General features: G+C 37.0%; 1 protein-coding gene across 1 annotated transcript in view; it reads left to right on the plus strand.

Annotated features, from left to right (window-relative positions):
* LOC149808248 (ribosomal protein S6 kinase alpha-5-like) overlaps nt 1–17,482 on the plus strand; it is a 109,023-nt gene that overhangs the window by 37,292 nt on the left and 54,249 nt on the right. Inside the window, exon 2 of the mRNA XM_089975435.1 lies at nt 11,171–11,239. Coding sequence (XP_089831561.1) covers nt 11,171–11,239 — 69 coding nt within the window. The remainder of the gene's footprint in view (nt 1–11,170; nt 11,240–17,482) is intronic.

Raw genomic sequence — 17,482 nt, forward strand, 5'->3', positions numbered from 1 at the left:
CTCTTCAGTGGCACTTTTCAGCCTTTGTTTTTGTTTCTTCCTCCTGCCACTGTGCATCTGCTGCTAGCTTGATATTTGCTGCTCCAGGTATTCAGGTTGCATTGATGAGATAGTAGGTAGACTCCCTACATTCTGGTTGACTGCATGGCACAGCAACTAAGCTGGTTTGCAGTCCCATCCCCTCATCACCTACGTGGCCCTGCAACTGCTCCATGATCCTCTCCATTATGTTGGCACACTATGACTCTGTCCCAGCACACACTGGTAAAGAGTTTGAGGTGTCACCCTGTTTTTCGTGTTCCAAAGGTTATGGTTTGTGTTTATGTATCCCAGTCCCCCCAGATATAGTGTTTTGTGTATATAGGGGAGATTGTTTATTGTTTTTGTATTTTTTAAATATTTTTTTTGTATATTTTTTATTAAAAATATATATAGATTTTGTCCGAGTTAATCTTTGGTTCATTTAGTCATATTATTGAGTTTTCTCTGCATGTTGGTTCTGAGAAGTACTCCCCCCTGCCCGGTAAGTGGGTCGGTTTCTATACTCAGGTCAGTACTTGCATCTTATTTGAGTTTGTGAGGTTTTCTTGACCTTGAACCTTACATGCATAAACTTAGGATCATTATACCTTCTCCTTGGATACATGTCCAAAGATCTATTTTCCGGTTCCATCCTCTATTGATTGTCATTATAAGGTTTGAGTGACTTGCCAAATTCATTGTTGTCCTGGTGTGGTATTATTTGCGTTGTTGTGTTGTATATCCATGATCCTCTCTCAATGGTTGGAGGCAGTCTGGGAATCTTTCTTAAAGTTGTGTCAGACTCCTCTCTGTATATAGTGGAATGAACCCAACATGGCCACTCTCAGTGATTAAGATATTACATTGACAGCATTCAGATTGTTGGAGGTAATATTAAAAGGGAGGTCTTGAGGCAGTGATTGACATTATGATTGTGGTATATTTGGAGTCAAGGTTAGCAGTTCTGCAGACAGTACCAGCTGTGGAAACTGTAGCAGCTTTCAGTTAATAAAATCCACTCAATATATCTTTGAATAAAGTGTGTATATATATATATATATATATATATATATATATATATATATATATATATATATATATATATATAAGAACAAGCTCAGCCTCAGTATTCATATACTAAGAGCAGTGATGGTAGTTTCTTGGTTGGGGGGAGAGTTTGGAATTTAGAGTTTTTCATTTGCTTGTATTTCCTAAACCCAGTCTACTTCGCAAGAGTCGTTATGAAACTGAGGCATTTCATTCTGCATCATGATTATTTGCCCATTAAAATGGAGGCCAGTCAGAAAATTTGCTTATATTTCTTAAAATCCATGATGGATTTTCTTCATACTTTGAAGCTCTCATTTTGTGACATGGGCACTTAACCTTTGACCTTGTGCTCAAGGTCATATGTTTTACAGCAGTGCTTCTAGTATGGAATTGACATGCAGGCCCTGGTCATAATGTAATTCCATGTGAATAATGCAGACAATGTCAAGCTTGTGCATTATTCAGTGGTAAATCTGGGTCTACACTGTTCATATTTTGGTGCAATTTATAGTAGGTACAAGCAATTAATTCAAGATGAAAGTGACCATGTTTATTTCCTACAGTGTCTCCTTCCAGTACTTGTCTTCTAGGGCAATAAATTGGGTTTAAAACCTGTAACTATAGTAGGCACATATTTATTATGATTTTAGTCTGTATAATGCATATTTTTTTCTCCATGTTTTTTTCTTTCTTTCCAACAAGGGTTCATTTTTGGCTTTTTAGTCCTTAGCCCAATGTCTTAATATTGTTTACTTTAGATTGCTTACCTTTTTCATGCAGAGTAATGTACTTCTAAACTTTTAGGGTTGGGCTGTTAACAATTTTTAAGTTATGATACGGGGCAAGTAACCAGGGAGCAAAGAGAGACCCTGGGGCCAATGCTAGTTGTATAAATGACCTGGTTATAATATAAGGTGGGAATATCAATAATTTTCAGGTTACGACCGTCACCAACATTGCTATGCGAATTCCATGGGTAAACACCCCTTTTTGATATCAAGGAAGTGTATATATGATTAAGTGGCAGACCTATGAATAGTGTTTAAGTTATGACCCAGAGGCACAATCCATATAAGGCAGGAGAGACCCAGGAGTCAATGATGGTTACATAAATGACTTGGCCTTTAGATGAGAAAGTGTATATGTTGTTGTAGGGTGGGGATTTAAATGGCTTCCAAGTTAAATACATGGGATGGGCCACAGGGGATAAGGACAGATACAGGAGAATAACCCAGGGATAATGTTGGTTTGAGACAGTTACTTTTATTCTTATGCAAGAATCCATATGCACCATCACAAGTGGGCAAGGATTTGTATAAAAATATGTAGAAATTATGGGGTAACATTTGATGAAGAAAAAAAGCAATGCACAGTCCATCAACAGGTATAAGTGTTGCTCGTTTTGTCAAATTCCTTTAGATAATTTTAGAAATTATGGGTTGGGAAAAATCCATAACATTGAGTTGTTTCTGACCAAACTTCATGCATGCAGTTAGCCACATCATGAAAATACATCATAATGTGACATTTAGTGTTATGACCCCAGGGTCACTTGCAGGTTTGGGGTGGAAAAGTTGGGGTTTGGGATATGCATTGAAAAAGTGCTCAAATGATATTACCTCTTAGGAGGGAGCTGCTCTTGCAGCTCAGGGGATCTTCCCTCCAATGTATCCCACAGATTTTCTATGCTTCACTCATCTCCAGTGGGGGCCCCGAGTGGCCGAGTGGTCTAAAGCGCTCACCGTTACGGATCACTGCCATCTCACCTCTGTCTGCGTAGGTTCGAGTCTCGGATTCGGCTAATGTGGTTATGTGAGAAAGCTTGCCAGTAGCTTCTCGTGGGTCGGTGGTTCTTTCCGGGGGTTTTCCGGGTTCTTCCTCCACCATTAATACTGGCCGCCATGTATAGCCTATCTTGTGCTGAAAAATGGCGTTAAGCCCTACAACAACAACAACAACAACATCTCCAGTGATATGTATCAGGACAAATTTTCATGCATGGTTGTCAACTGCATCATCTAGTCAATGAGATGGTCCATGTCAAATTTCTACTGTGCAGATTTCTACTATGGAGAACGTTTTCAATTGGTGCAGTAGAAAATATGTTATTTGTAGATGTCCATCACAAAGTACAGAGGCAGACCCTTCTTTCTGTCTGAAGAGAAAATGTTGTTTTCTGCTGTTATTAAGGGCTGTTGGTGAGCCCTGCCAAACATCCTCAAGTTCTCCAAGGGTCTGGCAATTGGTTTTGAGCCTCATCTTTCCAATTTTATTACATGTTTTGAGCTGCCAAGACCAGTGTCATGCTCACCAGTGCCATGATAGTTGTTGTTGTTGTTGTTGTCGTGGGGCTTAACGCCATTTTTCAGCACACGATAGGCTATACATGGCGGCCAGTATTAATGGTGGAGGAAGAACCCGGGAAAACCCCGGAAAGAACCACCGACCCTCGAGAAGCTACTGGCAAGCTTTCTCACATACCCACATTGGCTGAATCTTAGACTCGAACCGCCGCAGACAGAGGTGAGATGGCAGTGATCCGTAACGAAGAGCGCTTTAGACCACTCGGCCACTCGGTGCCATGATAGAATGTCTTGTGTGTAGTATGTGCTTTGTCCCAAAAAAAACTTTGTAAACCATTGGCTGAAGATTCTTTCAAGAATGTCACCCTGTCTCTAGCTTTAAGATTTGTTTTTATGCTGTCTTCAATGTCGGCGAGAAGGAGCAAGCTTCATGCCTCGTCTATACATAAAGGATGTTTATGGTTCAGTGATATGTTCAGTTTCTCCATAGTTTACCCAATATTGATATCTGGGTTTGGGGATGATCAAGATGCGCTTCCCTGTCAAGTAAGGGCCTTACAGTTCTGTCTACCTGTTCTAGACAGGAGAAAAGTTTGAAGTGTCTCTTCCTAACAAGCAAGGACTCTGCTTATATTTCAGCATCCACCATTTTTAGGTGGATTGTACTTTGTCAAGAAGTTAGTCCCGCACTGCTTTTAGTGCACCAGAGAATAGGCTTTATTTTCCTTATGCTGATAGTTTGGGTAAAAATGTGACCCAGTCTGATGCCTTCCTAAAAATAGTGGTTACTGTATGGTTGAGTCTGTCATTTTTATACTGTTTTATTGAGGCAGTCAGCCTTCCAAAATTCTGTAAGGCAGCTGTGACAGGTGATATATTGCATTCTAAGTCAGATTTTATTCAACAAATATATTCAGTAAAAGGAACAAAATGTTGGCCCCTGCAGTGAGGATATTTAAATTGGAAAACTTTAGTTTTCTGAATCTGCTAATAATAAAGTTAAATAGGGGCAGTATGAGGTAATCTTTCATGCATAATTAAATGTTTTCATACCAGTAAATTGTATTCAGTGTAATATACTGTTTATATTCATTGTGAGTTGAGTCCAACTGCAAATTGCACAGATCCAGATCTGCCATTGCAAAATGTGCCAGCAGATCTGGGTTTATGCAGCTTGTTAGGAGTAATCAGAAGAACAAGCAACATAGACTCTGGTTTGCTGGTGCATTATGGTATGGCAGATTAGGGTCTATATTGTTTGCAGTTGGACTCAACTTAGAAGCAAGTATCTAAGGTAGTTCTTGCAAAATTCAGCTTTTCTGTGGACTTTGTTCTTTCATTTTTTTTTGTGTGTAATCTTTTACAGATCGATGTGGCAAAATATTACTTTTTCTATTTAAAAATAATTCAGTAAATAGCACGAGTGCATGTTCTGAAGTTACATTATCTTGTCAATTTCACCTCAAACTTGGATGGCTTAAGGACAACAACACTGCATATTTATTAATATTTGCTCACAATTTCTGGCATTTTATTTTCATTGACTTTAACTGTTCATGATGTCATACTAGACTTAAGCTGGGTGCTGACTAATTTTCGGAATTATCCTTTTTATTATTTAAAGTCTTTATTTCCTTTTCATTCTCTTATTCCTGGAAGTCCCCTGGTAGTACATTAATACCTTTTTCTAAATATAGCACTACAGTGCTGACATTGTGCCGTTTATACTCACTTATACGTAAGTCCAACTGCAAACTGCACAGACCCAGATCTGCAATTGCATAATGCACCAGTATACATGTGTCTGTGCAGTTAGTTAACATTAATCAGTAGAACACACAACATAAACCCTGATGTGCAGACATATTATGTTATGGCAGATTATGATCTTTGCTCTTTGCAAGTGAGTATATATGGTAGGTTGTTTCTATTCATAGACTTCCACTGCATAGATACATAGACTTGCACTGGATAGCAGTGAACATGGACATACCAGATAGAGCTGGCAGCCAATAATACAGCTGACTAGGGATCAATATTCAGTTAATGATATAGAGTTACATGTAGCCAATAACAAAAATAAAAAGGTGTGATAAAGGTCAGTGGACAGTAAACCAGGCTTGGATTATTTCAGATGAAGCTTAGGATGAAAAAATGCACCAATGGTGGTCACTCAATGTGGACAACTGAAATCACAAATGGTCAGTATTTGCCCTGTATAGTCTGGTTTTCTTTTGGAATGTACTATAAAACTACATGTATAGTTACCATTTGATCACTTCATACACTTTCTGTAAAGTACATTTGGTAGGATTACTGTATACATGTCTTGCACAGTACTTTATATAAATTGCACAATTCATTTTGATAGGATTACTTTGTACACTTCCTGTACGGTACATTGCTATGATTGCTTTATATAAATTGCAGTGTAGATTAATTCATACACACTGTACAATACATTTTTATTGGATTAGTGTGCTGCATGATTTGGAGGTTTTTAATGGATAATATTAACATAGTGAGATTTATAGCTGCTCTTGGATAGGGATCATTAGATCTGTTTACATTATTAGTGTACCTGTTTAGATGATGGATAGAGGCATGATGGCATGATTCCGTTAGCAAACCCTCTCCATCAGGATCTTGATTGTAGTAATGCCTCGTTTTTCTCAGTCATCTTTTAATTCATTTTGCACAGACAAGGGCAGATTGGAGGTGTGGGTGAGTTTGGATGCAGAAAAGTGGTTAATTTGTGGAAAGGGTGATTTGGGGACTACCCCCAGGTCTAAGGGTCAAGGCCATTATTGCAAGCCACAGGTGATTCCTTTCTCATCCTTGGAGTTGTACTGAGATTTCCCTGGTTCTCATGAATATGCATAAAACATGCTTAACCCAATCACTAAAGAATTCATGAGAGGACAGTTTTCTTGCCTTTTTGACCTTTTGTGCTGTTAAAATAAGCCAATTAACTTTTCTCTTCCAAGCACATTCATTTGTTGATCAATAAAATGTGCACTTTCATTGTTGTGTACCAGATTGTTATATTGTGTTGCTGTTTATTTGTGTTTGTAGAAAATGAGGAAATGTAGGTGATAGTAGATTGTCACCTGTGGCTTGCAATGATGGATCCCTGCAACTGCTTTGGTGGCCTAGTAGTTAGAACGTCTGCCTTGGATGCAGGAGGTTGTGGGTTCATTCCCCAGCCAAGTCATACCAAAGACTTATAAAGAATGGTACTAACAGCTGCCTCGCTTGGCGCTGAGCATTAAGAGGTTAGTGTTAGGACTGGTTGGCTTGGTGTGATGATAATGTGACTGGGTGGGACATCGTGCTACATGTCTGCGGCATGATTGTTGTTGTAGGATTTAACGCCATTTTTCAGCACACGATAGGCCATGCATGGCAGCCAGTATTAATGGTGGAGGAAGAACCCGGGGAAAACACCGGGAAGAACCACCGACCCACGAGAAGCTACTGGCAAGCTTTCTCACATACCCACATTGGCCGAATCCTAGACTCGAACCCACACAGACAGTAGTGAGATGGCAGTGATCCATAACGGATAGTGCCCCAGTGCTAGACATCATGCACTATAAACTGCCACATCATAGCGATATGACTGATTTTGTTTAAAGCTACGTTAAAAATCCATGCCTAGAGATCATTAAGACTTTGAGCTTGGGTTACCATTTTCAGCAAATCAGTAGTAACTTTCGAAAGTAGTACAATATGTGATGGGAGTCCCAAGTGGTAGAGTGGTCTGAAGCACTCACCAGTACGGATCACTGCCATCTCTCCTCTGTCTGTGTGGGTTTGAGTCTCAGGCTTGCCCAGTGTGAGTATTTGAGAAAGGTTGCCAGTAGCTTCTTGTGGGTCAGTGGTTCTTTCCAGGGTTTTCTGGGTTCTTCCTCCACCATTTGTACTGGCCGCCATATATAGTCTATCTTGTGCTGAAAAATGGCATTAAACCCAACAACAACAATATGTGACTAGTTGCAACAGAATCTCATACTCAGACTAAGATGTTTTAAGATTCATGGCTCCCATATCTTGAAACCTTCTTAGTGCAAAACTTGAGATCTTGCTCAGATGGATAAATCTGTCATAATGATTTTGTTTTATATTTTGATGGTAATGGGCAATCCGGATGGGTGAGTGGTCTAATGTGCATGCCTTACCAATAACTGCCATCTCACCTCTGTCCATCTGAGGTTCATCCAATATTGGTATGTGAGAAAACTTGCCAGAAACTTTCCATAGGTCAGATGGTTGTTCCCTGGATTTTCCTGGGTTCACCCTCCACCAGTAATACTGGATGCCATGTATAGTCTATTGTGTATTTGAAAAATGGCATAAGCCCACAACATCTTTTGGTAATGACCATCATAATTTTTTTTATAAAAAATCAAGAATCCAAAACTCTGATGCTCTGTAATTTTGATCAAAATAAAGTTGCTCAAAAAAGTTTAAAGAATGTGAGATTAAGCCAGATTGGGGGATATGGCCAATATTTATGCTTGAAAGGAGGAGAGAGAGGCACACTAGTTCTGTTCCTACCTGTAATATCAAGCCAAAAACACGAGAGGCATTAGTGAATCATGTGTTACATTTGGCATACACTAGATGTTGCTTGAGTGCAAAATAGGAAGAAACTTTTATGTTCCAAAAGTTGAGCCAAACTGCAAAGAACAAAGATCCTGATCTGCAGGTTAGGGTCTATCTTGGTTGTTCTACTACTCACTCCTAACAAACTGTACAGACCCAGGTCTATCATAGCATTATGCTACAGGCAGATCTGGGTCTGCGCAGTTTGTAGTTGGACCCTTCTTATTTGCAAGAGTATACAACACTTTCCGATGGCAGGGTTGCTGTATATAACACAAGATTTTGTTCCTGATAATATTTTTGGGAAAAAAGCAAAGTGGAGATGTTGGTTTTGGCCCTAGTTGCATGTTTGTACTGGTAGTGCATGGTCAGATCTTATTAGTCTGGCACAAACTGTTTCCATGGAGACACATTTGTTTATCGTGATTTGTGGATGAATGAATATGATATTGAATGACTTGCATTGTATGTTTTCCATTTGTGGCAGCATGTAAAAGTGATAGTTGTAAAACGGTGATTGTAGTGATGCTGCTTTCTTGCACATTGGTGGAAATAATAATAATAATAATAATAATAATAATGATAATTCATGCCACAGATGACTAGCATCATGTCCCACCCAGTCACATTACCCTGACACCAGGCTGACTAGTCCTAACACTAACCTCTTATTGCTGAGCACTAAGCAATGCAGTTGCTTGTACCATTTTATAAGTCTTTGGTATGATTCGGTCGTGGCTCAAGCCCACAACTTCCTGCATCCGAAGCAGACACTCTAACCACTAGGCTATGGGAGAGTTTGGTTGTCATCCCAACACCTTTTTATATGCCAAGCATAGGGCGGAGTGTATTGTAACATCTGACTGTCTGTTACCGATTTTGTTCAGCACCAAAGATTCAGTTGTCCACCATCTACAGTTAACAAACCTTTTGGAAGGCTTGCACTTGGGATAAGGAGGAACCCTATCAGTTTAGGCAAAAAAGGTCAAAAGTCAAGGTAATTGAAAAAGAAAAGAAAATGGTTTCTGCACAATAACTCAAGTTCTTCACCATCTTCTGTATCCAAATTCTGCACATAGTTTGCACTTTTTATAAGGAAGAACTGTTTTGATTTCAGGTTTAAAAGGAGAAAGGCAATGCTCACATTACAGAAGAAGAAAATGGTTTTATACACAATAACTCAAGTTCTCTGCTATATGGAATTACCAAATATTGTGGGAGTCATTCACTTGTGAGGAAAAACCTTGTCCACTTGGTCTTGAGAGGTCAAAGATCAGGGTCACTTTGAAAGAAGAGTTTCTGTATAATAACTTTTTTTCTCCATTATTTAAGGTTCCCAAACTATGTGGATTGCTTGCACTTGGTGTAAGGAAGAACCCTATTAATTTTAAAGTCAAAAGGTTAAGGTAACTCTGACTGAATGAAGAATAATTGTTTCTGTGCAAAAATATTTTTTTATCCACATAGAGGATATCAGACATGTTGTGGTTGTACATTGTTCCCTTCACAGTATTTATGTTAGATATAGTCCTTGGTTCTGAGTTTATAATTCTGGGTAAATTGGCACTGTAAGTGTTTTGTGAGATTGGATGTGTTCCCCCAGGATGGAGTTGGCATGGTTTGAAATGAAAGATATAATTTAGATAATATGCGATTGGGTTGGGAAAACATTCCATGCTTGGCTTTTTGTAGGACATGTTGAAATCTTTGCTGGCAATCTGATTAAAATCAGATCTCAACTGCCCAATATGAAGAACTTACAGCGAGTGCTTAGGGGTCATGTTCTAGTGATGCATTTTATTACCATAATTGCTAATTTTATCAGCCAATCAGATGAAGTATTAAATTTTGGCATTTGGGAGACTGAGTAGCATGATTGAATAATATCAATGTGTGCCAAACTATTTGATCCATTTTCAGATTTCTGAGAGCTGCAATTGTATTGGCTAAATCAGAGGTCACCAGAACAAGAAATCTAAGCATCTGCTGTCAGATCTTCACATAGGATAGTGAGATCTAATTATAATCAAATTGGCTTAGCTGTACAAGTTAAATTACATTTAATATTTTATGATACTTGCCCAGACTTCAGCACAGAATATACAACAAAGACTAAGAGGCTTTTTTGTGCAAACTTATTTTGGGAAAGTAGATAATTATAGAATCATTTTAACCCTCTGTTGTCATAGTACCGTTTATGCTTGATATTTACAGCAGTCAAGAGATCATTTGATTAATTGTTGTGTGATGGCACATTAGTGCATGAAAGGTTATGCAGTGCTGAATAGTTGGAGTGAAATGTCTTTTCCATCACTTTGTGGGCCATGTCTGATCTGGGCAGAATTTGAACCTGCAATATTCTGGTTGCATGCAAAGCACTGATCCATGATGACCCCTTTGATAAAAAACACTTTATTGCTTATATATTCTTACTGACCTTGTGTGCCTCTCCCCTGTTTACAATAAGGCTCCATTCAGCATGTTCATTAATAATTTCCTGATGTCTTTTCATTTGTACCAGTTCATGAAAGATGATCCTATTTAACAATGTAAACAAGATTTTTTGGTACTGTTTTGGTGTAGGATATAGTGGAATTTATACAGTCATCCTTTCAGAATCTGTTTGCACTTCTTCATAGTTCTGTATTCAATAACTATATGTACATAATGAAGATTGAGTCTGTGATCTGTCACTTGTATTTATGCATGTAGGTACATGCATCAAGCACACATAATTGTAAACAGTACACACTCAATCTGCCAGTTGCTATGTGCTTGCAGCTCAGGGTAATGCACTGTTTACTATAAATCATAGGTACCATAAATACTTGTAAGTAAAGTCCAAACTAAATAAACCCAGATCTGCTCTTGCATACCTTTTTTTTGTGGTGCCATGGTGGCTTGGTGGTTATCTTTCAGATCCTGCTATTGGATCAACCAGGATTCACTGCTATGGTGCGTCCTTTGGCAGGTTGCCTGAGCATAATACAACCTTTATGTTTAAAACACCAGAAAACAGAACTGCCCAAGATTAAGAATTTATTTCTTCATTTCATCATCATTACAGATGAGGGTAGAGACTGTAATCTTATTTAAACTGTGTCCAAGCAGTATTGAGAGGTCTTGAAAAAGAAAGAATTAACAAGTAGAATTTACATTTGTTTAATTTCTTTTTTCTTTTATTTCAGTTAATATGCAAGGTAGAGATTGTGTGACAGTCAAAGACTTTGCTCTTCTGAAGGTGTTGGGAACAGGTGGTAAGTACAGAATCTGTTAATATACATGTTTGCTTACTTGGCTTGGACAAATTTGTATATATTAATGTAATAGGCTGGTAGATTAAGATCTGTATTGTGTTCACATAACTATGCCAATAATTTACTTTGCCATTACATTCCATGGTCCAAGTTACTATAGTGTTGTAGTTGTTGTTCTTAAGGTGGTGTTTATTGACTTGGAGGTAGGGGTGCTGTAAGTGACATTTTGCCTTTGGCTTTTACATTTTAACATTGCAGGGTTAAAAATATATGGACTGAATTTATAAATTTTACCATGATAATAATGGGGTCAACACAGCTGTTTTTGGAGATTGCTGCTTTGTAAGCTACAATAATGTATCATCACCTTTTTAATGACTGATATAAAAGATATTAAATATGTTTTATTTTTCATGAAACTTTTTTTCAAGGAAATTTTTAGCAGATTTGTTGTTTCTTCTCCTGTCTTCCTCCTGGATACATATTACTGGTATGATAACATGGCATTATATGGTCTATTTTGTTCATACTTATTTTTTTGTTACCTAAGGTATATGAATTTTTTTTTTTACTTCTCTTGCCAAAAGTTGTGAGGGGAAATAGTGTTTTGCCCATTTGTGTTTTCATTTGTTTATATGAGAGTTCATTAATTATGCACTCTGTCATGGATATTGTTTCCTGTGCACTTAGGAAAATCGGTATGTAGATATGTCTTAACAAAAGTAATTTGACCATACCTTAATTAGAACACTGACAAGTTTTCATGCTTGAATGACTTTCAGCATATCAGTTACATAGCCTCAGTACATTTTATCTTCACTTCTGAACATTGTTACATTGGTGCATCTCAGCAACAGTAACTCAGCCATTTCAGAAGTGTCAGTTTATCTTAATTTTTGCACACCACACCTGCAATAACTTGTGCCAGGATAACCCACAAACCAACTGCTTATAAAGAGTGGTCAGGCATGGATCCCATTTTTTGATTGCTGAAAAATACACCCAAAATTGGCCCATATTTGTTGTTGTGAAGAAAATCAGTCTCAAAATTGATAAATGAAATATTGATTGATAGCTCATTTTATTGTTGAAATGGTGGTTTAGTACCCAAACATTTGAATCAACATCATAAAATGTGCAAGTTTTGGGAAGAAGTTATATTTTTATTAAATTTATTTTCCCAACAACTTTCTCAGCACACCATAAATAACAACTTTCTACGAGATTTCTATCAATGAAAATGTCATTAATGCCTGCTGGTGGCAACACTTTATTAAATAAATACCAAATAAATTAATTTTGTCAGATAAAATTCATGTTTTAATTATATCATTTAATTCAGTTTTAGTGTAATCATCATAAATGCAGTATGCCCACTTATATCCAAAATGCGAAGAATCTCATTCTGCGGTCACAGCTATGTCTTTGAGTGTTTCTGTGACAACCGAATTATGTGTAAACCATGTTTTCATCTCTGACTTGCACAAATAGTTGTTGTTTTGTAACACTCATTTTAAAGGACACATGCTTTGTATTATCACTGTATTGTAATTATGTCTTTTCTATAAATTCAAATATAGGTGGCATAATAAAAGAAAAGAAAAAGGCATACAAATCCTACCTGTGTAAGAACTAGAAATCATGGTTGTTTGTCAGGTCAACTATTTCAGTTGATAAATCAAACAACATTAGAAATATTACGATGTAAGTAATGTAATAAATCTACCTCAAATTAGCATTCATTCACAAATGTGATCAAAGATATAAAGGCAGCCATGTGAAATGAGGACTTGGTGAATAAAAAGTTTCATTTCCCATGTAAAGTTCATTGAGGAGAAGAGAATTCCAGAGTTTGTAGTGAACTTAACATTCCTGAATTGGCACTCGAAGATTTCCTCATGGATAAATCACTACTACTTGCAGTATAGTCACAGCGTCAGTATTTTACTAATACAACAATTTTAAAAATTTAAAAATTTAAAAAATGTCAGTTTCAACATTGACAGTTGTTTCGTGAAAAAATGTCCCTCATTTTAAAATAAAGTGAATTTGGTTTCTTTTGTGAAATAACAACAGCAGCATCATAGAGTAATGTTGTTAACGATCTTTCAGAGGTATTTTTAAGAAGTAAAAAGTGAACAGCGTTATCGGAAAATGCTCGTTATTGATAGTTATAAAATGTGCATTCAGCCATTAAACACCTGTTGCTTCCCCACCCTACCCCAAGTTTTCTCGATGTTCAACAGGAATAGGCATCCCTTTAATTTTTTGGAGTCCCCTTGATAATTCACACCCCTGCTATTGGGTAGTCTATGTGTTGGGACCCCATCGTGTGTGAGTTATCAATGGAGAGGTTTACTTGGGTGACATCTGTATTTTCAGCCCTTTGTTCATTATACCCATGGTATCTTGGACCCTATTTCACTTACCTCATGAAAGTTGGTATGTGGATACATCTCAGCAAAGTTACTCAACAGTACCAAAATCACAGCATGTAACCAAATTTTTATGGTTGATTAATATATTAACATTTTCAGCCTTTCATTCATTTTAGTCTATATATCTTAGACTTTAGTTAACCTACTCTAATGAAATTTATATGCAGATGTATTTCATGAATAGAAAATTAACCATACCCAAACTACTTCATGGTGACCTGATTTTCATGCTCAAGGAATATATATTTTGTTTTTAGTTTTTCATTCATTACACTATTAATATCTTGGACACTGTTCACTTGTACTCCTAAGAAGTGGATGTGGATGCATCTCAATAAGAGTAACTCAGCCATACAAAAATGAGGTCACTGTGATGAAATTATCATGCTTGAATGAATTGTGCTTTCATCCATTTGATTTTTACTCAAAATCTTGGACCTTACTTGCTCATCTGTACATTCAGTGAAAATTGGTATGTATACTCATTTCAAGAAGAGCAACTCAGCCATACCCAAAATAAATACTGTGACAATTTTCATGCTTGAGCAAATTGGCTATTTGCAGCATTTGACTTGTGATTTGCTTTGTATACAGACTTGAAGAATTTTTGTGGGTGCATCTCAGTAAGAGTAATTCAACTTAGAAAAACTAATCCACCTACCTAATTTGGCCAATGTGGGTATGTGAGAAAGCTTACCAGTAGCTTCTTACCAGTAGCTTCTGGGTCAGTGGTTCATTCTGGGGTTTTACTGGGTTCTTCCTCCACCATTTCTACTGGCCGCCATTTATAGCCTATTTTGTGCTGAAAAATGGCGTTAAACCCTACAACAACAACCGACACAAATGAAAATTGGTGTATGGATGCACCTTAACTTGGCTATTTAAAAATTACGTTACTATTACCTGATATTCACAGTTGCATGACTTTTATAATTTTCAGCAGTTTGTTCTTTAAGCCATCAAAATCCATAATTTATTATATCTTAATTCACTTATGCTCATGAAAATTGGTTTATGGATGCATTTAAATAAGAACTTTCCACACTTAAGTGACTTTTAATACTTTTAATTATTCATTGATTATTGCCTTAATATCTTGGACCCTATTTTATACATATATTTATACATCATAATTGACATATAGTTGCATGAGGAAACTAGGTAACTAATAACTGCATGATTAGAGACTATTGTATTTTTTAACTATTCATGCATTATGCCCTCAATATCTTTTACCCCATGAAAGGTCACCCACATAGATTTGTGAATGCATCTCAGTGTAACAGTACTAAAAGTAGGTCACTGTGACCTATTTATCCTGCTTGAGTTTGTGGTTTCATCTATTGGTTCCTGAAGCTATTTCTTGAGATTAATACTAATCCACCAATACAAGATCAGTAAAATTGCCAGTGAGATTAATACTAATCCACCAATATAAGATCAGTAAAACAGTAAAATTGTCAATGAGATTAATACATCAATACAAAATCAGTAAAATTGCCAATGGAACACTGACACCCCAGGTCTTCCAACTGCAGTCAGATAGTAAGAAGTTCACCTGTTGCAATCATAAGTTATCAAGTGGTTTATATCAGATGTATCAAATAAAACATAAATTTGCATTCCGTTCCAATGTGTCAATTGAGTACCTGCCAAGACCTTGTGCTTGATGAGGTCTAATGACGAAGGAAATGGCCACATGTTCTTCCATGCATTAAGTAAATAAAGGGTATGATTGTCAAAAGAGTCAGCATAAATTTCAGACCAGCCTGGCACTCTGGCTCAATGGACACTTTTCAATATAGACAGTAAAAATGAACTTGGATATCAGGCTTGTGCCATAACTTGCATACAAGCCATAACATGATGTGTCACACAAAAAATACGAATTTTCACTCCCAAATATGCCACAACATGGTTTCAGTAGTCGTATTGAACCCCTCCTTTTTATTTGACCACTTGTTGTAGGGTTTAACATCATTTTTCAGCACACGATAGGCTATACATGGCGGCCAGTATTAATGGTGGAGGAAGAACCCTGGAAAACCCCGGAAAGAACTACCGACCCATGAGAAGCTACTGGCAAGCTTTCTCACATACCCACATTGGCTGAATCCGAGACTCGAACCTATGTAGACAGAGGTGAGATGGCAGTGATCCGTAATGGAGAGCTCTTTAGACCACTCTGCCACTTGGGGCCCCTATTTGACCACTACTATACATATCCAAAGCATGTAATCTGTATAAACTGTACAGTCCATTGTATAGCCCATGTAAATCTATCCTCAGGGCAGTTTATACAACTGATTACCATGGAGTCAGTTAAAAGGTGAGAGGGTCAGAGGTAAGTAACCACCATTTCAGAGATTACTTAATTGCCTGACAATGACTAGGATGATAGCCAGGTTAAGACTTTTGAACACTGCTGTGGGAGGGTCCATTTGCCTAATTTGCATTGGTCAAGTACACTAAGTACAACTATCCAATTTATTAAATCAGTCAGAGATGTGTGTTGAAGAACAATGGTTATTACATTCGTTGCATTGACTGAGAATGTCATTATTAAAGATTACTGTCCAAGATTGTCATCATGAGCAGCAATGCTTCCTTGAAGTTGGATTTTACTCTATATTTAAAATGCCAAATGTGATCATTTATTTAAGTTGGATTTTACCTCATATATAAAATGCAAAATGTGATCATTTTTTCAAGTTGGTCTTTGCTCCATATATAAAATGCAAAATGTGATTATTTCTTTGAAGTTGGATTTTACTCCATATATAAAATGTAAAATGTGATTATTTCTTAGAAGTTGGATTTTACTCCATATATAAAATGTAAAATGTGGTTATTTCAGTAGTCAGAATAGTGTACAAGTGTGGTTCATTTTTTTAAAATGGTAAAATGGTGAAATGCAAATGTGATTTAGGGAAATTATCAGCCATCTGCAAAACAAAGAAAGCCCAGTAAAGGTAAATTTTAGAACTCATCGATGGAACTTGACCTTATGAAATGCAGCAGCAAGAGGGAGCATTTTATATTTTGCACACACTGTAGATACCATATTAGGATAGTCATTTTGGTGTGTACATAGTCATTATGGTGTCATTTTGGTGTGTACATTATAACACCACACAGCATGTTTGACACTGCCTCACAGCAATGCAGATGCAGAAAGATTATTTTCTGTGCTGAGAAAAATTTGATAAGATCATTGGTGAAGTTTGAACAATAATAACATCCATTCTCAAAGAGCACCAAGATGTACACAATTGACATTGGTATTTCCATCAACCTTCTCCGCCACAACTCTTGAAAGCAACGAAGACTGCAACTAATTAAGGAAATATTCCACTGTTCATGGACTACACACACACACACACACACACACACACACACACTTTTAAATTTAATTTAAAGAAAATGTTATTTTCTTTTTAAAAATCAAATTTGAATTTACAATCATTTTATTTAAGCTTGTATGAAAATATAACTTTTTCTCAGTTGGACGATGTCACTTTTTGGGTCATGTGTACTGACCCTTGTTGGGACCTCAAAACATGCCTTTTTGAGTCAACAAAACCTCCATATCTTTTTTGTGATTATGGCAGGTATGAACTTGGTCAATGAGAAGAGGTCATGTCATTTGACTTAGTGAATAATACAAAATTATCTCAACGGTTTTATTTTTAGATTACTGCTAAACATTCATTGCATTGTGACAACTGTAAATATGTGGAAGCTCACACCAAAACATCAGAAATCAGATGAAGACAAGAATGCGAACATACCAGGTATCCTGAGA

Source organism: Sinohyriopsis cumingii, chromosome 1 (assembly GCF_028554795.1).
Source record: "Sinohyriopsis cumingii isolate HCF-2022 chromosome 1, ASM2855479v2, whole genome shotgun sequence".
Classification (NCBI taxonomy): domain Eukaryota; kingdom Metazoa; phylum Mollusca; class Bivalvia; order Unionida; family Unionidae; genus Sinohyriopsis; species Sinohyriopsis cumingii.